At 34.4% G+C, this 24399-nt stretch overlaps 2 protein-coding genes across 2 annotated transcripts; both read left to right on the top strand.

Moving 5' to 3' along the window:
• Window positions 1–6016: 6016 nt before the first annotated feature.
• LOC123566719 (monocarboxylate transporter 12-like) lies at window positions 6017–11360 on the top strand. Its single transcript, XM_053546605.1, has 5 exons — window positions 6017–6149; window positions 8457–8597; window positions 9267–9402; window positions 10180–10892; window positions 11125–11360. Exons 1-5 carry the CDS (start codon window positions 6017–6019, stop codon window positions 11358–11360), a joined length of 1359 nt encoding a protein of 452 aa, XP_053402580.1.
• A 7402-nt stretch (window positions 11361–18762) lies between these two features.
• Window positions 18763–24399, top strand: LOC123566727 (monocarboxylate transporter 12-like). The gene is made up of 5 exons (XM_053536858.1): window positions 18763–18987; window positions 20206–20351; window positions 21448–21588; window positions 22297–22432; window positions 23617–24399. Exons 2-5 carry the CDS (start codon window positions 20207–20209, stop codon window positions 24341–24343), a joined length of 1149 nt encoding a protein of 382 aa, XP_053392833.1. The 5' UTR covers window positions 18763–18987; window position 20206; the 3' UTR covers window positions 24344–24399.

The raw sequence follows: 24399 nt of genomic DNA, 5'->3' as shown, positions 1-24399 counted from the left end.
TAGATATTACCTTTAAGTATCCATTTATAAAATTTCCATTTAGGCAATCAATTAGTGAAATAATATATACATGCATAATTATATTATAATGGCATATTTATAATTCAGCTGATATAAAGAAATTTAAGAGATTCTTTAGGCAGCCAACTGTAAGATATATTTTAAAAGATGTTAGAGAACATGTGGAGCGAATTTCGTTTGGTATTGAATTCCAAACATTTGCACAAAAGTAACAAAAGGGTTGATTTTTTCACCACAATTTGTGCGATGTTTAGATATAACTATGTCATTATGAGCAGTAGATCCTAGAGTGTATGTTTCATTGCTAGAAAAGGTTAAAATTTCAGAGATATATGAAGGTGCTAAATTGTTGCAAGCTTTGTAAATACATGCAGTAGTGAATAGGCTATTTGTTTTTAATAAACTGCTCAAGATAACACGTTTGATTCAAGTCGAACCTATCTTAGCGGCCATTTGTATGAAGTAGTCACTTTCTACAGGAAACTGGGGGTCTACGTGGCCGAGTGGTTAAGGGCGCTATCTTCAATTCACTTGCCCCTCATCGATGTGGATTGGAACCTGACTTGGTTGCAGCGGCCTCCTGTATTGAACAGTCACTTGCCACAAGAAGCCGAGTGGTTTAATGCCGCTGACTTCATATCAGTTGCCTCTCATCGTAGAATTCTTCATGAGTGGAAACCATCCAGCTGGCTTATGGAAGGTTTAGGGGTTCTACCCAGGAGCCCACAAATGATGGAATAATGTCCGAAGAGGCATCTGGAGTCTTTCTCTACCAAGAAAAGCTAGAAAGTCGCCATATGACATAATTGTGTCAGTGTGACGTTAAACCCAACTAAAGCCAAACAAGAAGCAAGTCAGCAAACGTCTAAACTTTACTTGCGTTTTAAATATATCGTAAGCAGCCATCTGCTTTTAGAAACCAGATCGTTGTGCTCCAGTGGCTAGCAGCTTGATTCAGATGTGTCTGCATTTAAATCAAATCAATATTTTTGTTATTTCTTTTCATAAGTTATTTGTTTTTAGTTTAACCGTATACACGAGTATATTGCGAATATCTCGATATTGTAGCTTTAACCAGAATGAATGAAAGTCAGCGTCCTCTCGGAATCGTAGGCCCCTTACTGATTGTATGATTATATTCGAGCCTACCAAACTAAAATAACCAATATCACTATTTTGTATCCAATAACAAAATGTGAAAAATAGACACATGCTCGCAAATGAGTCAATAAAGTTATTCGCATGAAAGTTACGTGGTTACAGAAAAGAGTCTATATAGATTACATACTTGTCCATACTGGAACAAAAAAGTAAGTTTAGCAAGAAATTCATAATACGTTTTTAACTGGAATTTCCAAATTCTACTGAATCTCAATGTGTTGGTTGCATTGTTTCGATAACACTGAAACTGAAACTGAAACTGGTTTATTTGCTTAAACGCCTATTTCTACATTTAAAACATATTCAATGGCGTTTTACAATACAAGTTGAAATAAAATATTAAATATAAATTATTTTAAATAAGATTAATTAAAACGAATCAAAATAGCAACTATTAATTTAAAGTCAATGATAATACTATATTTTAAAATATTACTAACATACAATTATCACAAACAAACATTAAATTTCTATCACTGTCACCAGCATCATTGTTTAAAACTCAGTCAAAACTTAGAATAATGCAAAGTAGTCTCTGAAGAAATGCGTTTTCAACCTTTTCCTAAAGCAGTCAATTGAAGAACTTTGTCTGATGTTCAACGGCAAATTGTTCCACGACTTTGGCCCTATAGTACTAAAGCTTCTATCACTAAACGTTTTTCGCTTGTTGAAAGGGACGATGTAACAGTCAACTGATGACTCCGAGGATCTGAGGGAGCGCTGGGGGATTTTCGGTGTTAAGAGTTCAATCAAATATGCAGGCGCATTTCCAACATGGCAATTGAACATGTACGTCAAGATCTTAAAGTTTATTCTGGCTTTGATCGGCAGCCAGTGCAAATCGTAGAGTGCCTGCTTAGAACTGTCTCTTCTTCTACGATTCAGAACTAACTTCGCACACATATTTTGAATGCGTTGCAGTTTTGCAATGTCACAATCAGAAATACCGTATAAAATAACATTACAGTAGTCTAAATGCGAAATAACCAGCGATAGCACTAAGGTTTCAGTTGCATCCTGAGTCAAATATTTGCGAATGTTTTTGATTCGGAAAAAATTCAACATTGCCGTTCTACACTTTATTTTTATATGCTCTTTGAAAGTTAAAGTTTCGTCCAAATAGGCCCCCAAATATCTGATGTTACTCTGTCTCTTGATTTTATCACCACAAATATCTATCTCGTGAATGTTTAACTTATTCAACTGAGGGGCCATTCCAAAGGCAATATGTTCAGTTTTTGAGGAATTCATTTTTAGTTTGTTACTGTTCATCCACTCATTTGAATCTGTAGCAAACTCCTCTAGTTCACCAATGGATTTAGCCTCGATGGATGGTTCGGGCTTAAAACGTGTGCTTGCGGTGTGGTCGTCGGCAAAGCCAAAGACGGAAATGGACGGGGGAACAATGTCAAAAATCGTTCCTGCGTACGTGAGATAGAGCCACGGCCCTAAACAGCTTCCCTGGGGGACACTACACGTAAGCTCACGTGCTGATGACACTGTTTGATTCACACTCACGCGGCAGCTCCGTGGCCTCAGATATGAGTTCAACCAGTCCAATGCAACACCAGAGACAACACATGTTGATACTGTTTCATGGATACCTTCAGAAATATTCCTGTGTTTTCAAAAAAAAAAAAGAAAAAAGATTTACTCCGAAATTTGATAGTTCGAACTTTATTTAGAGTTTACTTGAGTATATGCCAGCACGTTGCTATCTCTTGTTCTTGAAAAAAAAGGAACATTTTTTTACGCGAGGCCCTACAAATCGCTAAAATTAATCCTCGTGTAAATATTCACCATTAGTATAATTCGAATCAAACTAGAATACCATTTTTACAATTTCGCGAAAATTAAACCTCGCCAACATACTTTAAATTTCAAATTCGCGAAATTTTGACACAGTGAAAATATGTGCTTTTACAGTACCCGACTAAACATAATATTATGACATCATTTACGATGTTTCAGAAGATAGATAAACATGCTACTTTAGGTGAATGATCATTAAAAAGCATTTTCGAAATACCTTGGATATACTATCTGTAAATTTTTATCATGATACTCAGTTAAATAGAGACTTTGATTATATTTTAATTTTAACAGGGTTAGCTAACCCGTAGGGAAATCCGCATTTGAATTAATTTCGATTTCTGTGACTCTGAAACAATTTTCATTTATATTTTTCATTGAAACCGAATTCCTCCGAGATATTTTCTGTAACCAGACTGCAATGGAAATTAAAATTTAAACATTTTAAATAGAATATCAAATTAGCTTTCACCACATAAAAAGTTGTTACAGGCAATTTCTGTTTGTTAGTAAGAAAAACACAGTTTGGTGCTGCATGATGATTACATTATTTTGAATGAGCAATGATAGTACCAATGATAAAAAGATAATAATAACAAAATTATCATTATTAATAATGATAATAGTATAATGTTTAATAGTTTCCTACAAGTATACGTACAAAAACGAAATTGCAAACTCTAAAATCATAGGTAGTTTCATCTCAAGTCATGGTCGAACTTCAACTAATATTAGGAGTTAAGTTTATTTGTCAGAAGTAGGTTTCCTGAAAAGAGTCCCTGCTCTGACAAGAAATGTTGCTAAATATGATGAAAACACATATTTCCGCCCGGTTAATATTCCTTATTTTTTATATCGACGCCTCAGAATTAGAAGGATATAAGCGGAAAATCATAGTTTTTAGCAAAACCAAAAAAAAAACAAAAAAAAAACAAACTCTATAACAGATACGCCCTTCTAATTCTATAGAAATAACAGAAAGGCGTAAGTGGACCCTTCTTGTACTACATTTAAATGCAGATACGCCCTTCTATTAGTATGATTCTGAAAAACTTTTTATTATTGGTGACTTTGGTCAACACAGCAGTTTGTAGCAAAAACAAAATTTAACTTATTACACCCTTATTCATGTGATACGCAGACCGTATTCAGCTCTTTCTTTAATTTGATATATGTTGGTATTTGAACAGGTTTTTATCATATTTATTAAACTTACTTCTCATTTTGAGATATATCAATATTCTTGCTAAATATACTGAGCCAAAGTTGCTTTGTCTACATTTCACTCAGCGTAGCACAATCAACAGAGTGAAAGAAATTGACACTCTCGTCCAATCAGGCAGAGTGTTGCATAAATCTTCCATTTTGATAAATTATCTATAATGCGTTATCAAGTAGTTTGATTTGCAAACTGAAGTCACGTGGCATAGGTAACGAAAACGAATTTAGACGGCGTTGCCGAAAAAAAAAATGTGTAGAAAGTTGTACACCTCCAACTTTAATTTTAACAAAATGTTTTGCTCTTTATTAAGGAAATATGTTGGCTGATTATCGAACGAATGCTATAACGGCCATCCTTTGGACTATCATTTCTTTAACAATACTAAACAGGGTATAAATTGTATCGATTTGAATTTGTTACCTTCATGATGTATGTTCGCATTTTAAATTAACAGCAGGTTTTATGTTCAGGAAAATATGGGCGACTTGAAACGTGATGACCAGAAGAAATTGTCAAAACATGCCGACGTGGACTCAGGTTTTGCCTGGATTGTCTTATTAGGTAATTAATTACATTTTAATTTTCACTTTTATATAACACATGCATAAAAAAGATTTTGAACATGTTATTAACGCATTTATAAACTTATTATGACTTATGTACAGAAACTTCCCGGAATCCGGCTTTGAAATTGAACTAGTTGCAAAATATTATATTTCAAAATATGTTAAGATGCAAGTTTATAGGCAACAGTCTGACTAATGTCACCAACTACTATGTTATGACGGACACAGTCTTGAATACATTGATAAAAAGATTATATTACAGTGTAATGTATACGTAAAGGACCTCTCTCTCTCTCTCTATCTCTCTCTCAGTTTTGAGGGGATTTCTGTCGCTCAGTCCGTGTTGTCCGATTGCTATGTGTCTGTACTAGTAGAGGATGAAAGCACTATAAGTGATTGCCTTGCGCCGTTAGACGTGTTAATCTAGAAACTGACGCTATGTAAACGTTTTCTTTTGAAATTGAACGCCGTAGCAGAAATTTGTTGATTCTTTGTTTCATTAAATGATGTTAAAGTTGATAAATTTACATTGTAGTGTTTAAGCATTTGTATTTATTGACACTTTCAAATTGTAAACCTGAAGATTTTCGTGCAATTTTCTTTTCCTGAGAGAGAGAAGCAATGAAATCATAAATATTTTTTTTCTGAGCAAAGTATCAAAATAATACTTTTGAGGTTGTAAGTTGTAAATGAATAAAAACTTCTCTTTCTTTATTGAGGTTGTAAGTTGTAAATGAACAAAAAACTTCTCTTTCTTTATTGAGGTTGTAAGTTGTAAATGAATAAAAACTTCTCTTTCTTTATTGAGGTTGTAAGTTGTAAATGAACAAAAAACTTCTCTTTCTTTATTGAGGTTGTAAGTTGTAAATGAATAAAAACTTCTCTTTCTTTATTGAGGTTGTAAGTTGTAAATGAACAAAAAACTTCTCTTTCTTTATTGAGGTTGTAAGTTGTAAATGAATAAAAACTTCTCTTTCTTTATTGAGGTTGTAAGTTGTAAATGAACAAAAAACTTCTCTTTCTTTATTGAGGTTGTAAGTTGTAAATGAATAAAAACTTCTCTTTCTTTATTGAGGTTGTAAGTTGTAAATGAATAAAAACTTCTCTTTCTTTATTGAGGTTGTAAGTTGTAAATGAATAAAAAACTTCTCTTTCTTTATTGAGGTTGTAAGTTGTAAATGAATAAAAACTTCTCTTTCTTTATGCTGGCTACCCTCGTATAGGGTGTTTGGTGATGTATATGTTCGTTGTTGGAAGTGTCAAGGCGTATGGAGTGCTCTATACAGAGATGGTCGATTATTACTCTTCCGGATCCGGAAATACAGCTTGGATCGGCAGTATAGCCAGAACACTTTATTTTGGTCTTGGTATGTATTTCACATTATTCAAACGTGTTAATTATATAAACAAGTGTGTATTAGCGAGCGAGAAGCACAATTCCAAAATAACTTGTCGTTTTAGCCTATTACCATATTTGAGGTAAAAAGGCCCCTTGCAAAAACAGTGAGTGGCAGCTTGATAATTCAGGAAAATATAATCCATATTTTGTGTGTTTTTATACTATGTCTTGCAATATTTAGTTTTAAGAATCAATTTAAGATAACAGAATTAATGTCATGTTTTGCACATGCAATTACAAAGCAGTTTCAAAGTGTAATTAAAGAACATATTTTACTATATATCGATTGGTGTAATCTTTTCACTCTAAATACACGCCTTGCCCAGGGACCTTACTGCTATGAAAGGTGTACACTTTAAATCTCTTATAGATATGTATTAGAGTTTCAAACAAGGAAAATAATTCTAGACTCAGTTTGATTGATTCTGTTGATGAGTGATAATGAATTGTGCAACATCCCTCGCTTCGCTTAGAACCGGCTTAAGCAAATCTCCTTATTCATGATAAAGCTAAATGGACTCAATGATTCACAAGGATCAGAAAATATAACAACACTTAGTTCAAGTATGGTGACACATATTTCAATCGCACAATGGCATTTAAAAACTTCCATCTAAGAAGTAGGCTTTTATTTCTTACATAATTCGATAGATTGTATGACAAATGTTTTCAGTAAACAGACCATAAATTTAACCTTTTCAGGTGATTAAATGGTAGCACTCGTAAAGCCAAAATATAATAGCCTGTTATGCTGTAGTTTCGATCCCCTAAACACTTCCTTCTGCGCATGCGCATTAACAAAGACATGTGCGAGGGTCAAAATTAGGTCAAAGTATATTTTGGGCATTCCTCCAAAGATATAAACATCTTAAAACACAAAGAAATGTAAAATATATAAATTATGCACACATAAAACCAACCATGTCATCGGTCTGAATCACTAAAAAGCTTTCTTGTTAATTCGCACCCTCTGAATGCATATGTGTAGAAAGTCTTGTTTAATGTGAAAAAATAGTATTTACCGCACAGTTCACTTTGTTCATTCCACCCTGAAGCCACTTGTATGTAGAATTGTAAAATAACGATGTACAAACTGGAAAGTGTAACTTTTTAAAAACACATGTCAACTGGATGATTAGTTTCTGGACGAAGAAATTAGTTTTAGGCACTGCAGCCTTATTTCGTTTGACCTTCTATAAGACACCAATTAGTTGGTTGAAAAATCAAAAATACTGGCATTATGCTACAAAATGTATTATTAAATAAGATTCAAAGCAAAATCAAGAAATTTAGAGTCAAAAGAGCAGGTGCGCGGACATGACCCAACAACCCGCGAAATCGTCAGCCGCTCGCCTCATTTTGCATTAAAAATGGCGGACCAGTAAGTATGAATTTAACGGTAAAATACGGGGTTTTTGAAAGGGAAGCAACTACCGGCTGAAAAATCAATACACACCTTCAAGAGTCCGGTGGCGTAGAAGAAAGTTTAGCGAAAATTAAATGGAAACTACAACGATTTAATGGCAAATAATCGGGAATTTAGATGAAATTAAGGTCGAATATATACTGTGGCAACCATTTGTTTGATGATTTATCTGCTTTTTGCGCATATTGAGTGATAAATTCGCGTTTTACGCTTAGGTAAATCATCGACGTATCGAACGTAACCGGTACTTTACTGATGTCAGATGCGTCTCGTGCGTTATTTCGGAAAATGCTAAGGGATCGAAACCACAGGAAGGGTCGAATTGACAAGAAGCAGGCATACATCTAAATCACTGAAAGCTACTCATATAGTCCACATTTTAGCACAACGACATGAGCGTGTTTCTAGAAACCGGACACATTCTCTGAATGGTTAAAAATGTATTTAAAGATGTCTGAATGCTCGCGTGTTTTGTAAAGGAATAACTATGTAAAATATATTGAAGAAACCGGAATGTATCTGAGAGAAAAACATCATTTGAGCCATGCCATGAGAAAACCAACATTGGGTTTGCGACCAGCATGGAACCAGACCAGCCTGCGCATCCTCGCAGTCTGGTCAGGATCCATGCTGTTCGATTTCAAAGCATATTACAATAAGAGAAACTGTTAGCGAACATCATAGATCCTGACCAGACTGCGCGGATGCGCAGGCTTGTCTGGATCCATGCTGGTCGCAAAGCCAGTATGTTGGTTTACTCATGGCGCGGCTCATTTAGGCTTGACGGTCTCAAGATTCTCATTTTTTTCTTTTAGACTGTATACGATATTCTATAATCCATTATTCCAGGTCCGGTAGCAAATCTTCTTTGCAAGTTCTACACGTTCCGGCGTGTAGCTTTTACAGGGGGAATTCTGGTAGGACTTGGTCATTTCCTGTCGGGATTCGTAACAGAGATGGAATTCATGTACTTGACTTTCCTGATGATTGGTTTGTAACACCACCTTTCTGTTCCTTTACCTCTTTGTTCCAGTGGACATCATGGTCGAGTGGTTCATGTCTCTGACTTCGAGGCACTTGCTCTTCACCGATATGGGTTTGGCACAGATACGTCAAGTCGGTGAAGTGATTCTATCAAGCTGCCGGCAAAGCCTAAAATGACACTCGGACAACCAGCCAAAGCTGGAAAAGTCGCCAAAGGATCTTATTTGTGTCGGTGCGACTCTAATATCCAATAGAAACAAATAAAAAAAGCTCTCTGTACACATACAAAGCCGGAGTTCAATAATTTATCACGTTTATTTATATCAGATTTAAAGTTATCATTAACTTATATAACGTGAATTATCATTTATCTTACTAAACTTACATCGTTCGGACATGTTACTGTATTGTCATATGAATTGTTTCATTAAAAACGTAATCTTTGTTTGAAGTAACATTACTTTTGGGCTTTACATAACTGATGTAGTGATGCACTTGCTACTGTCAATTCCATTTTAAAGAAAATGAAATCTAAGGTGGTCATCTCACAGTGTATTTAAACCACGCAGGGAATATTTAAGGTCTAGTATATTCATGTCACATTCTTATAATGTTGTAATTCTATGCAATTAACTTTTATAAAAAGCTTAAAATAGGGATATTTCTTATTTGCAGGAATTGGATACGGGTTAACATTTGCACCTTGTTCGACAATTATAAGTTACTATTTCGATAAACGCCGTGCATTAGCAAATGGTATAATGGTATCTGGAAGTGGTGTTGGAGCAATGGCTCTACCATTCCTTTATAAGTATGTATATTTAAAGATAGAATATGTGTAATTGTCCTTTCTACGCCACCATAAAATATCAGAACATAGAGCATAAAGACTCTGTGGCACAGCTGGTTCGAGGGAATCAACAGCATGTTCCACCAGCGATTTGTAAATTACTTTTTCACCTCATTTATATTGATCTTGAAAGAAGATTAGTTTTGCTTCAATATAGTTACTCTAAACGGCGTTTGCAAGTTAAATTGTCGGATGTATAAAGCTTTAATTTATATTCTGACAGACAGAAAGCACTAAAATTGACCTAATCAGTCAATAACATACATTTATTTTATACCTATATATAAAAATTCTGTAAAAAATCGGCTTGTATTTCACAATTAAATATGAACAAACAGAGAAAAATTCCGTATTGTACCTTTTAAATTCCGTATTGTACCTTTCGTATTGTATGCTGTCGGACTCTTTGCATTAATATGCATGACCCGACACATTTCTATAAATAGCGCTCATAAAAAATTCACTAAGTTTCATTTAATATCGATAAACACTGAAGATTTCGTTGAAGAACAAAAGAACAAAACAAGAATCAAAATGGTAAAGGTATATAATAAAAGAGTCATGATAACAGTAGCTAGATCTGGGACTTTGTATTCGGCTCTCGTGGATTTTGCAAGGTCGGATAACACTCGGCGCTTGCGCGCCTCATGAGATCTGATCTGGCAAAATCCACTCGAGCCGAATACTGCATTCCAGATGAAGCTACTGTTATAATAACCCTATTATCTACGTCTTCAGGTACCTCACTGAGCAGTACGGTCTGAGCGGAGCATTTTGGATAATTGGCGCCACTTTTGCTAACATATGTGTAGCAGCTTGTACGTTCCGCCAACCAAGATATTTGGTTGAGGAACAGAGAAAGAGGGAGCATGCACGTGGAAATGCAAGCAATGAATCTAGAATCAATGATGGTCGATCCTCATGTGAAAAGAGTCATGAAAATACTGTTCAAAAGGCTAACAAAAGACCTTGCGCTGCATTAGATCTGCGAATTTCTCTTTTTAAAAATGCATTGTTCACTCTTTACGTTATATCGTTCATGTGTTGTGCATTTGGATATACTGGCAGTTTCATTCTCATCCCTGCCAATGTAAAGGCACTTGGGTATGACAAAACGTATGTGGCACTTAGTGTAACAATATTTGGTGGCGTGGAAGTTGTTGCTAGAATACTGATTAGATTGCTTGCAGATTATACCGTTATTAAGCGTAAACACATTTACGCAGTTAGTATGTTAATTGGTGGGGCGTTTTCTCTGTCAGCTCCATTATTTAAAAGTTTTACTTTCATGGCTGTATATGCAACAGCTTCAGCTATGTTTCCGGGGTCATACTTTAGCTTAATTTCAGTACTGACAATAGATGTTGTGGGTTTAGAAAATTTTGCAGCTGCATTTGGATTACTTACATTTTGTCTAGCATTTGGCTCGCTTCCAAGTCAGCCTATCATTGGTAAGTATCAGTAATCTAAGGGAAGGACACATAAAAAAGGCTCTATCAGCATTCATTTACACATGCGCCTGTAGTTGTAGTACCACTCAATTTGGGCAGTTGATATGAAATTGAATACTGAACTTTAAAGTTTAAAGTAGCGTTACTACTTTATTAATATGGAAGCTGTAGCATGTTTTCTCAAAATACCACAAAATGCAAAAGTACAGTTGAGTAAAAATTTACATTTCAGGCTGGTTGTACGACTTGAACGGAAACTGGCATTTATCTTTCATTCTGACTGGCTGTATGTACATTTTGGCCGGAGTCATTATACTACTGGAACCTATCGTCGTCCGATGTTGCTCCAAAACAGACAATAAAACCCCAAGTTTGACTGAGAACCAACAACAAGATGATGGCAGAGCAACAGAAGATGAGTGCAAAGATGACGTGGAATCAAATGACACTAGTTTCACACATCTATAAATACAATGACTTGTATCTTCGTGTTCTTTTACTTTTTTTATTCTATTTTAGTCGCATTGACAAGTTTAATAAATGTATTTAAAATGAGTATACTAAACAATTCGGAAGTAAACAGAAAACAGTATTGTTTGTTCTATAAAATTTATCGGAACTGATTTTTATTTCAAAGTTGTGATCACATGGATACATGCAAAGACTGATGTCAAGTATGGAAGCCTGCGTGAAGACAAAACAGTACAATTAAACGTCGAATAAATAAAAATGTCGGATGTGAAAATAAGAGTAGGAAGAAAGGCGGGATAGGATAGATTATAACTTTCTACATTCAAGCAGAAAACTAAGTGCCTAGTATCAGAAATTATAACATAGGCATTTATGCACACACTTTTCTACAGAAGCTTTGCGATGCAAATAAAATAAGTATAGCTTATTTTACACTTATAACCAACGACATTATAACCCCAATGTAAATTTAAATTTACGTGAAGGTACATTATCATTTTATTCATTTATCTGGTTATTTTCCCTAAATAATTCATTTTGCATACTCCTGCAACTGTTTTTATGCTATTATCTGTTTCAGATACCAAACATCTGTTGAATGCGTAAGTTTAAGGAAACATTTCCGATTTCAAAACAAAACAATAACAAGTACTAAGGGCACTGACCTCCAGATTTTGGCTAAAATGACCTTTCTTTAAAATTGAAGTTTGGTCATATTATGAACATTAGAATATGAGTTTTTGTTTCTAAGCTATTTTAAGATTTCTTGTCCGATCAATAACAATGCCATCCATAAAGGGATTTAATATAACTCGGATGAAGCATCCTGTCTCGCGCAAAACTCGAGGTCAACATGAGATTTGTTTCCTTTTTCCTCTCCACTCCATAACTCAATGGATTTTAATATTACTTGAAACAAATACTGCACGCAGTATGTTATTCGCAGCACCCATACACTTTAGCTCAAAAGAGAAGGTCACAATTAGTGGTCAATGAGTTTAATCCCTTGTTTCAAGGTCAAGGTAATATTTTTTGGTCAACTATGTCTGATATGTTCCTCCTATACTGCCCAGTCATGGACTTCAGCACATGTCTAGAACTATTTATTTCAAAGCATAAATCTTAATAAATTCGCCTATTTCATATATGCAACCGTGTGGGTTTTAGCAGTTGAAAGTTCAATGTATATTTCATTCGTTCGAGGAAGAATATAAAGTATATCAAAAATAGTGCCGAGAAAAATGAGAAAAACAATCATTTTCTTTGTAAATATATCTACATTTAATCATCAAGAAGTGTTCACTGTCATTATTTTCGGCTACGGCAGTATCAATAGATCCTTCCATTTTACAGTGTCTAAGTACACCATCTAACAAAGCACAACGGTTAACCTTCATACAAAACATGACATTCATTTGCCAAAACTAATTAATCTAGCATACGGCAAGTAACTGTGGTGATATGCATATAATGGACTTTTATGAGACTCAAATATCTTCTCTGCCAACTTATGAAGCAGTTTATTTCCAATGTATTATGCTAAGCAACTCTTGCTGTTATTGTCAAATAGGAGTTAAAGGCCACTCTCCCTTTATATATAGGAGTTAAAGGCCACTCTCCCTTTATATATAGGAGTTAAAGGCCACTCTCCCTTTATATATAGGAGTTAAAGGCCACTCTCCCTTTATACATATAGGAGTTATAGGCCTTTGTCCATTTACATATAGGAGGTAAAGGCCATTCTCCTATTACATATTGGAGTTAAATGGCCACTCTCATTTAACAATCACATAAAAAGTCATTGACGCTTTGTGCTTTCTCATTCAAAAGTCCTGTATGTTTGATACAAAATATAATCTAAAGTCAACCAAGTGTATCAAGTGTGTAGCGGTTTGGAGAACAAATAACGGTTGGAATCGCACTAAATTCGCATTATCTGTTGAAAAAAAAACTAGATTTGACCACAGTTATCTCCTTCACTGATTTCTGGGATATTAGGAATTTTTTTTAAAGATTTTAACACGTTTGTATGAAAACAGACTTTCGAGACAAAAATAACTATAAAATGCATTTTAGGAGATCATACATATATATCCTTTCCGTAGCCGTAGCATATTAAAACGTATTAGCTTCTGATGGCCCTTTCAACCTTCCGTACAATCAACATTTATTACACGAAATTCATTTTGAGAATATTTTTGAAATATAGGTCTGCAGCTTTCAAATACGTAAATATCTGATATCCAAGTTCCAAAAATCTCCATTTACCCATGCTCCGTTACGGACTCCTGTAGGGTTTGTGTTTTTTTTATCTATACCTGCCTAGATTGTATAACAATATGCCGGCCTTCCTACGGATATCAGATTGGCCTTGTATATGGATGGCATTAAGATATATTCATTTAGAGTAAGAAATTGCTTGCACCTATATAAGGTTTCAATGGTATCATGCAAAAAGTTGCTTTATATAAACGCATGTATGACATTTTTGCACATTTTATATAGAAAATAGAAGGGAAAAATGGCGAAATGATGGCATCATAAATCGTGTTGTGGGTAAATCGAAATTAAACATTAAATTTATTTAAAAGCAAATATCATTAAAATTATTTTTGATGAATCAAATGTTGAAATTGGATAAACGTCTTGCACCTAAGGATTCTCATATTTATTATTTGTGTTATTATGTAAAATGTAAGAATCTTAAAGTGACTGTATAAATTGTAATTGTTATAGTATTATCATGACAAAGACTCTTTTGGAATATGACCATCTAGTGATATGCAAATACTGTAAATAAGGTATTTTACATTTAAGACATCAGAACGTCGATTCGGCCGCCGGCGCGTCGCTGTGGTTATCAAATAGCTTCTTACAATTGCAAGCGGACATTTAACAGGCTGTACTCGTGTTTTTATTGTGCCTTGGTATATGAGCGTTTGTGAGTTGATGTGTCTGTCCATCCTTGTCTGGACGCGCAAACAAGTACCTCTTGTGTTCGTTGGTTCTAGGGTCCAATATCATGATAGATCTAGTCAGGACCTAATTTAGGCATGCTTGTAGCAATTATCTTTTATTTTGCAAAACTTTGTACTGCAACACTGCTGTGTGCCGCACGCAGAACTCTGTAAAAATAAACGTGTATTTTAGGTAAAATATTATATGTCAGATATTATCTAGAATGCATGCATAGAGCCATTGTTTTATTTAGCAAACTGTCTGCCTCTGAAATCAAAAGGGCAAGTTCAAGGTGTCTTAGTACATTTAGATTGTACCCTTTTTATTATAGATAATTAGCCACGAAGTTAACATGTGTTGTGGAGGGACTCACCCAGTTATATAAAAAATCAAGGCCGGCTTGTAAATTTAGTCTGAATAGTCCAACGTCCTCTTGACTACCGAACTGTTTTGGTGTTATGCCTTGTAAAACAAATACAGTTTTTAGCAGAGTTGATATTTTAGTTATCAAAATTTTAATAATTGAGCACCTAATATTCGTGAACTTTTATTATGACGGTTGCGTAAGAGAATAAATATTTCATGGGTACTTGGACATTCTCTGGTTTCAAACCTAGATTCAGTCACATTGTTTCATCTTACAATTACACCGTAGATAATCAGTCATGAACTTAACATGTGCCATGAAGAGACATTAACAGGTTTATCATAATAATCAAGAAGTATTAAAGACCAAGTTTCTTCTGTGTCACAAGGTTTCATGTTACAAATACACTGTAGATAATCAGCAATGAAGTTAACATGTGCCGTAAAGAGACGTTGCCATGAGGTATTAAGGCCAATGTCCTTCTGTAGCTTAATTTGTATTTGTATTATTGTCTGCTTACCTATGATCAGAACTGTTTTCATCTTTAGCCTAGCAAATTATCTTCAGCTGATGGGTTTAACGTCGCATCGACAAAATTTTAGGTCATATGGTGACTTTCAAGCTTTTGATGGTGGAGGAAGACCCCAGGTGTCTCTCCGTGCATTATTTCACAAGCGGGCACCTGGGTAGAACTACCGACATTTCGTAAGCCAGCTGGATTGCTTCCTCACATGAATAAAGCAACACCCCGAGTTAGGCTCGATCCCACGTCGATGAGGGGCAAGTGATTTGTAGTCAACGATCTTAAACACTCGGTCACGGAGGTCCCGCCTTGCAAATTAGCATAATACAGTAATAAACTACATTTACAATACATTTTCTGCAGATTTAAGTGATTCAAGAGACATTTTTATGTCAAAGCAGTTCTTACCTTGTCCATTCGATTTGTATTTATATCTTTTATCTATTTAACAAATAAATATATGGCATCAGTAATAGATGAATGCAAATAAGATCTATTCACAGTTAATCTAAAGAAGTATTAATTGAAATGCATTGTTAATCTACTGAATTATCAAATATTAAAATGACATTTGGCAGATTTTAAATAAAAACCGTTTCATAATTGGTTTGATCGAGAACGGAGACATATTAAGTGACAAGAGGATCGCATGCGTAAAGTACGAATATAAGACCCGATATCAAGTAATACAATAAAATGCATACCGCATTTGCATAATATAAACAAAGAACAAAGGCTCCAAATTATGAAATTCGGTTGTTTAATACTATGCAATCACGCTCATCTTAGCTATTTTTAAACACTATTTCGTGTTCATTGTGTTTTTCAGATCAATAAATCGACAACAAAATTAATGAAATGTTAATTGTGGAAGGAATACAGGAGGATTCACAAGATTAAAAGGTTTGTTTTGTGTTACACAAATTTACTTGCCTCTATTTAATATATCCACTAAATAGGTCCGAATTAAGTTTAATATTCCTACAAAAATGTCACTTACATAATAATATTATATTGCTAGCAAAAATGAGCATTCTGGGGATGTGATGTGACTACAATAATTGCTGTTCTCAAATCATTTTATCCATTCGAAAAAGATACCTTATCCGGATTCAAAATGACATTTTAGCCAGATGTGTTACATATATCCATTGCAAATAAATAAGATTGCAAAAACTTTTAGCAGGTAGTGCAGAAGATTAGGCACTGATCAACCTTTCCGACAAAGGTCTTTCACCCATGGATATAGTCTTTATATCACAAGGTCTGAAGGGGTGTCATAATGATTATACGTAACCCATGACAACGAGAAAGAAAATATTACTGAAGTATGACCTTGTGTACATATCGTACCCGACCCCTAATTATAGTATGAAACATGATCGTGAAGAGGAAAATACTAACCATTGCCAGTCGCCCATTGAAAGTAAAGATTTTTTTTCACGTTTAAACTCAATTCATAGCATTCATAAGTCGAACTCCGCGTTTCTAGCGATAAATTGGCGATGGAAATAGGTTAGCACTTGTGCCTGCTTACTATTCGTACCTGTACGGAATGCTACAACATGCACAAAAGGTCATATTTTAACCATATTTTCTCTGGTCTGGGGCAAGTTCGATTAGAATCTACAACTTTGCAATCGAAATTATAAGCCAACTTTCCTATCGACCACGCCGCTGACCTGATCACACCAAACTGAATTCAAAAGTAAACTTTAACATCACTTTTACACATGAAAACCGATTATTTGGTGACAGAGGGGTATGTTATGAATAAATTGAAACTGAGAGGATTTTCTGTTGGCCATATTCGATAGATTGTGTGTTCAGAAATGAATTGGCCTTTGTGGTTCAGACTTTAAGATACTAGGTATGTGTGCTGTTTATTAAAGTAGCTATGTTTATGAAACAAAAAAAGAAAGCACAAAATTTAATGTTTTATGTGAAAGTGGCCACTCGCAACTGATGATTCGAGAATAATGCACTCGACTTTTTTCTAGTATACCATTTTACACGAATCCCCACATACTCATTGTTTATCCTATCATTATAGTTCAGTGTTTCTTATATTAAAATAACGTGATATTTTGCTTATCGTTTATTTTACAAGCGTAGTTCTAAACACTCTGTTGCTTAAACGGCTGTCAATATTAAATATATTCAATGGCCATCTTTCACTAAAATATTTTATCTTTAGATATTTACTTCAAATGTGTAACTTTTTCATCAAAGGAGCTTTACTAAATATATAAATCAAGTTTGCATTCAGTGCTACATTCATAAATATAATGTCATTTAGTAACACTTGAGCAAGAGCAGGCAGATTTTTGGTGGTAGTACACATTTATACTGTGTTACCTATACATGTATACAAGGTAATGTATACTATTTTAAAACTAATGCATAGTATAGAGATGGTACCTAAGGCTACGTATGCAACGACAACAACAACAGATCAAGTGCAAAACTGAAGTGCATATCGCTTATCTAACACTAGCAATATTTCAACATAGCCCCGTGCAGTAAATACGGGAACTTTTGACGGCGACGTCGGCTTCGTTGCTTTGGTGGATTAGCTAAAGAAAGGCAATTGTCAATTCTTTTTAACTAACTCAACCATTTTATTTATACTAAAGAACGTCAGCAATATATTAACAGATGTTTCTGTAACGACAGATTCCGCAAGGTAAATGCGTTTCCACACGCCTCGGTCAATATGCAAATTAGGTACATTTGTAAACACAAGGCGAGTGTCATAAAAGTGAACTAACTTCTTTCGGCACAGTTTTTGGTATGATTTTGGTGCGACCACCAGATAGAATATACATTTTTATATTTCTCTGTTTTTAACTCGTACATTATGAGGCTTTGATTATTCTTGGCAAACAAATTTTGTAAAATGTTGAGGGATTCGATGTCGTAAAATTCATATAGTCTGTTTATATTTTTCTCACGAATAATGTTTTCTTTTCTATGATCATACCATACCTGTAAATTATCGGCAGTAATAAATAAAACAAATTGTCTTTGAATTAGTTTGATTGAAAATGAAAGATAATGCTCAACTTTTTAGTTTGAATGACTATTCATAGATCTTGAAGTAAACTATATATATTTTGGGAAACACATCCGAATCTATGCATACTTTATTCAGATAACTAAATAGTCCTAGAAGAGTTATCTTTCACTGGCTTCGCATTTCCAAGTAGGACCAGATTTGGATTAAATATTGCCTTTCAGCATGAAAAATGAAATTTGAAAGTTAAACCATTATATAATTATTGAGGTACTCTGGTATTAAGTTTTCAACAGAAAGTAATATCAGATGCAAATTCAATTTTTAGGTACCATCTCTACATAATACTGTTGATATATATAAATTCTATGATTTTATGTTGAAGTAATTGTTCATGTTTTTAAATATGAACTTTCAAATTGGATCTAAAAACTTTCAATATTTGACTGTAAAAGTCATTTAATAAAACTATCGAAAAAAAAAAAAAAATAAATAAATAAATAAAAACAATGAAAAATTGTGAGGTACGAAATAATGAAGTTCACGATAATATATTTCATGATTTAAAAGTTTTATAGAAATATTATTTCTTTACCAGTAATAAACAGGATGTTAGTAATTCCTTTTAAGATACATGTATTACATTTACAATAAATATATAACAGGTTTTATATTCAGAAAACTATGAGCGACCGGAAACGTGGTGAACAAAGGAAGTGTCATGATGTTGACTCAGGCTTTGCCTGGAATATCTTAATAGGTTAGCAATTATAATTATTACAGTTTGATTTTCACTGTTATGTAATACGTATATAAAATTATGTGCATAAACTTTCCCGTATCCAGTTTTGAAATTGAATAAGATGCAAGGTATTTAATTTCATAATATATTAAAATGCTAGCTAATAGTCGTCCTTAGACGTGTTTTGATAGTTCATATTAAGATAAACACATTCTTTAATAAATCAATGAAACAATTTCATATTGCAGTGTTTTGTATGTATGCCAACAAAACAGATTCGTAGTAAGTATTCTATTGAAATTGTATACCTCAGTAAAATTTATAAAATGTCAAACTTTGGACCAAGTTCACTTAAGCCTTATATGGCCTATGCAATTTTGAAAATTTTCAGATTGGCTATAATTTGAAAAGCTATGTATTGTTTGCCACAAGACTGTTTATTTACTATAAGGAATTTAGTTTTTTTTTAAATACATTTATTATTTTGTTTAAAACATGTCACTGAATACTGCTGAAATCGCAGAATTTTTGGAAAACGGCCATTTTTTACCATATTTAGATCATATGGGAATGGTTTTAGTAGTGAGCACACTCAAGGACCACAAAAATATTTTGACCATAGGTCCAGCTTATTTTACAGAATTTATGGTAATTTTTTTATTGTGGTCGACAGCTGTGCTCACAGCGAAATTTTCAGATATGTTTAAAAATTCGGTTAAAAACTGAAGGTTTCCCGTACCCATAATGTTAAAAGTATTTTCAGTTATGTTTGATATTTTCTTCTATAATGAATATATTGTAAAATATTTTGTGCAGTTTGAAAAACAATACTTCTTGATGAAAGTAAACATGATATTTACTCAATTTAGAGACTTCCTGTTTTTAGGCCATTTTGGTGCAAAAGTGAACCTTCTCCTTTATCAGTGTTTAAACATTTGTATTAATTAAACACTTTCAACTTGCAAACCTGAAGAATTTCATGCAAAAGAGATTTTCCTGACATACGCTTGCTAAGAAACCTTAGAACAAGTAGCGTATTATTGAAATTGTAAGTTGCAAATGAATTACAAAAACTTCTCTCTCTCTTTGTATTGGCTACCTTCGTAAAGGGTATTTTGTGATGTATACATATGTTTGTTGTTGGAAGTGTCAAGGCGTTTGGAGTGTTATTGAAATTGTAAGTTGCAAATGAATTACGAAAACTTCTCTCGCTTTGTATTGGCTACCTTCGTAAAGGATGTTTTGTGATGTATATATGTTCGTTGTTGGAAGTGTCAAGGCGTATGGTGTGCTTTATACAGAGATGGTGGATTATTACTCTTCCGGATCCGGAAATACAGCTCGGATTGGCAGTATAGCCAGAACACTTTATTTTGGTCTTGGTATGTATTTCACATAGTTCTTATTTTTCGTTTATTATTTTAACAAGTTTATTTTAGCGAGAATTACAGTTTCAATATAAGTTGTCGTTTAAGCCAATTAGCATATTTTGGCGAAAATGGCCCTCGCAAACGGCATATAATAAGTGGCAGCTTAATAACTGAGGAAAATAGTATTCTATATTTATGTTGTTTATACTTTCAACATTTAGTTTAAAGAACCCATTTAAGAATACAGAATTGATGTCATGTTTTGCATATGCAATAACAAAACAGTTTCATAGTGTATATGAAGAACATATTTTACTTAATATCTATTTGTACAATTTTCTTCTCTCTAAATACATGCCTTGCCAAGGGACCTAATTCCTACGAGGGATGACCGCTTTAAATTAAACACTTCAAATCCCCAAAAGGCATGCATGAGAATTTGAAACAAGCTAAATAATACCAGACTCGGTTCCACTGATTCTGTTCATGATTGGTAATGAACTGTGCAACAACCGCCGCTCCTACAAAAGGTGGAAGGCCACATCCCCACGGCGGCCATGTCGTTTGGCGAATCGAAGAATTTGGACTTTTTTTCATACAAACAAGATTTAACCCTGTATGTATATCGTGGAAACTTTAAAAATCTCCTGGTCATAACTGATGGCCCGGTTTAAAAACAATTACCTAAATGGTTCTTGTGTGACCCTCCACCAAAAATGTTCAAATTCTTCGATTTGCCAAACGACACGGCCGCCATGGGGACGTGGCCTTCTTTCTCTACATGTATATATTGGAAAGTTTAAATATAGTCTTGTCAGAAACAGCAGGACCAGTTCTAAAATATTGTTACGCAAATGGTCCTTGTGTGACTCTTTAAAAGATTGTACAAATTCTGTTTCGTCAAAAAACATGGCTGCCAAGGGGTGTGGTCACTTTTTTCTATATGTAGAAACTATTGAAATACTCTTGTCGGAAAACACTGGCACTATTTCAAAATAGTTTCATACCAAAATTGTTCTAGGAAGCAGCAGAACTCAGGTGAGCTAACTAGGGCCATCGTGACCCTCTTGTTTCTAATTATACTCTGATCTACAAAACATTATTCCAGGACCGGTTGCAAATCTTCTATGCAGACGCTACACATTCCGGAGGGTAGCTTTTACAGGAGGAATTTTGGTAGGACTTGGGCATTTCCTGTCTGGATTCGTAACAAAAATGGAATTTATGTACTTGACCTTCCTTATGACTGGTTTGTAACATCATTTTTCTGTTTATTTACAACCATGTCCCAGGGTACCTCATCGTCGAATGGTTAATGTCGTTGGGTGCCGATGTGGGTTTAAAACCTCTACAGATGTAGATTTCTCCCGGTGATGAAACCACAGCTACGGAAGGCGATGGTTCTATCCAGGTGTCCGCCCATGCTTAACACCAGCCAAATCTGGAAAAGTCGCCCTATGCTCTTTATTCTGTTAGTTAGACTAAACAAAACAAAACAAATAAAAATGCTCTCAATCATCATACATAACTAGAGTTCAATAATTTATCACATTCATTTATCTCTTTAAAAGTTATTATCATTAAGGTGAACTATCATTTATCTTTCATATTTGATACCAAACTTACACGTTTAGACATGTAACTTTATTGTCATATTTCTTTTCACTTGAAATTGTTAAATAGACTTATTTGCGAATAATGTTATATATGTATTGTTTTTCAAGGGTTTCTTTTGCATTTTTATCTTGCTTGTTGAAGAACGAACAATAAAATAAATTTCTGGCTTTAAAACAGCTGATTTATGATGCATACCATTTAAAAGGAAATGGACTCTAAGGTGGTCATGACACAGTTTATTTAGATCTAAGGCCTCTTGTATTGCCCTGATGTACTAGGTCACGCTCATCTGTGCAGTATTCTTTTATCCTTGAAATAGGGATCAAATATCTTTTTGCAGGAATTGGATATGGATTAACATTTGCACCTTGTTCGACAATCATAAGTTATTATTTCGACAAACGCCGTGCATTAGCAAATGGCATAATGGTATCTGGAAGTGGCGTTGGAGCAGTGGCTCTACCATTCCTATATAAGTATGTATATTTAATGAAAGAATAAGTTAAATATTAAAGGTACTCATGAAATATCAGAACAGGAAGACATAAATTTGTTTGTTTGGTGTTTCACGCCGTTTTTCAACAGTAGTTCATTTATCTAACGGCGGGCAGTTTACCTAATCAGTGTTCCTGGATTCTGTACCAGTACAAACCTGTTCTCCGCAAGTAGCTGCCAAGTTCAACACATGAATCAGAGGTGGGAGGCGAATGATTTCAGACACAATGTCTTTTTATCAAATCGTCACAGAGGACATACGGCCGACCCGGGGATCGAACTCGCAACCCAGCGATCCGTAGATCTGCGTTCTCTCTATTGAGCTAATTATTATAAGCGGGCGGTTTGCAAGACATGGACGGTCTAGTATCAGGATGAACGACCGGTTTTATACAAGTGTTAAACTTTATTATAGATGATAGAACAAATATGTGTTTTTATTCTTGCATTCCTTAGTGAAAAACGGAGAGAATAAATCTCTGGACAGTGAAATAACAGGATAACATTATCAGTTTAGTCTAGTTTCAAAAGGTATGTTCTATTTATAAAAGTATTATCTGTTTCTTTGTCATATGAGCCGAATCATGAGAAAACCAACATAGTATATTTGCGACCAGCATGGATCCAGACCAGCCTGCGCATTCGCGCCTATTGCAATTAGAGAAGCTGTTAGTGAACAGCATGGATCCTGACCAGACTGCGCGGATGCACAGACTGGTCTGGATCCATGCTGGTCGCAAATGCACTATGTTGGTTTTCTCATGGCGCGGCTCATATCTTAATGATTATAAAACATAAAAACTTGACAGTTTAAAAGAACTGTCAAATACTTTTGTCTTGTTTTTTTTTTTGAAGTTCACGAAATAAAAGTCCATCAAACAAAAAAAAAATTGCGTGGTTTTAATGTGCGCAAATTCTTGTCTCTACGACATAGCTGGTTAGGGCGAATCAACACCATGTTTCGCCAACCAACGTAATGTTCAAGACACAGTTTTCACTTTATTTAAATTGATGTTGAAAGATTAGTGCTGTTTCAACATAGTTAATCTAAACGGCATATGCAAGTTATACTGTCAAGTGTATAAAAATATGACTTGTATTCTGAAAGATAGAAAACACATATATTGACCAAATAAGTGAATAACAGAAATATTTACGTCTTAAGGTACCTCATTGAGCAGTACGGTCTGAAGGAAGCGTTTTGGATAATTGGCGCCACTTTTGCTAACATATGCGTAGCAGCTTGTACGTTTCGCCAGCCAAGATATTTGGTTGAAGAAAAGAGACAAAGACTTCATGCACTTAGAAATGCAAGCAATGAATCTAAAATCGATGATGGTGGATCCGCAGATGAAAAGGATGATGAAAATACTGTTCGAAAGATTAAAGAAAGACCTTGTGCTGCATTAGATCTGAGAATTTCTCTTTTTAAAAATGCATTATTCACTCTTTACATTATATCGTTCATGTTTTGTGCATTTGGATACACTGGAAGTTTCATTCTCATCCCTGCCAATGTAAAGGCACTTGGGTATTACAAAACACATGTGGCACTTAGTGTAACAATATTTGGTGGCGTGGAAGTTGTGGCAAGAATACTGATTGGATTGCTTGCAGATTATACAGTTATTAAGCGTAAATACATATACGCAATTAGTATGTTAATTGGTGGGGTGTTTTCTCTGTTAGCTCCGTTATTTGAAACTTTTACTTTCATGGCTGTATATGCAACAGCTTCAGCTATGTTTCCGGGGTCATACTTTAGCTTAATTTCAGTACTGACAATAGATGTTGTGGGTTTAGAGAATTTTGCATCTGCATTTGGACTACTTACATTTTGTCTAGCATTTGGCTCGCTTCCAAGTGAGCCTATCATTGGTAAGCATCAGTAATTTAAGGGAAAGAAGCATGCACAAAAACAATTAAATAATGACTCTATCAGCATTCA

This window comes from Mercenaria mercenaria, chromosome 1 (assembly GCF_021730395.1).
Source record: "Mercenaria mercenaria strain notata chromosome 1, MADL_Memer_1, whole genome shotgun sequence".
NCBI classification, from domain to species: Eukaryota; Metazoa; Mollusca; class Bivalvia; order Venerida; family Veneridae; genus Mercenaria; species Mercenaria mercenaria.
The sequence above is the reverse complement of the archived record's forward strand: the minus strand, read 5'-3'. Positions and strand labels throughout refer to the sequence as shown.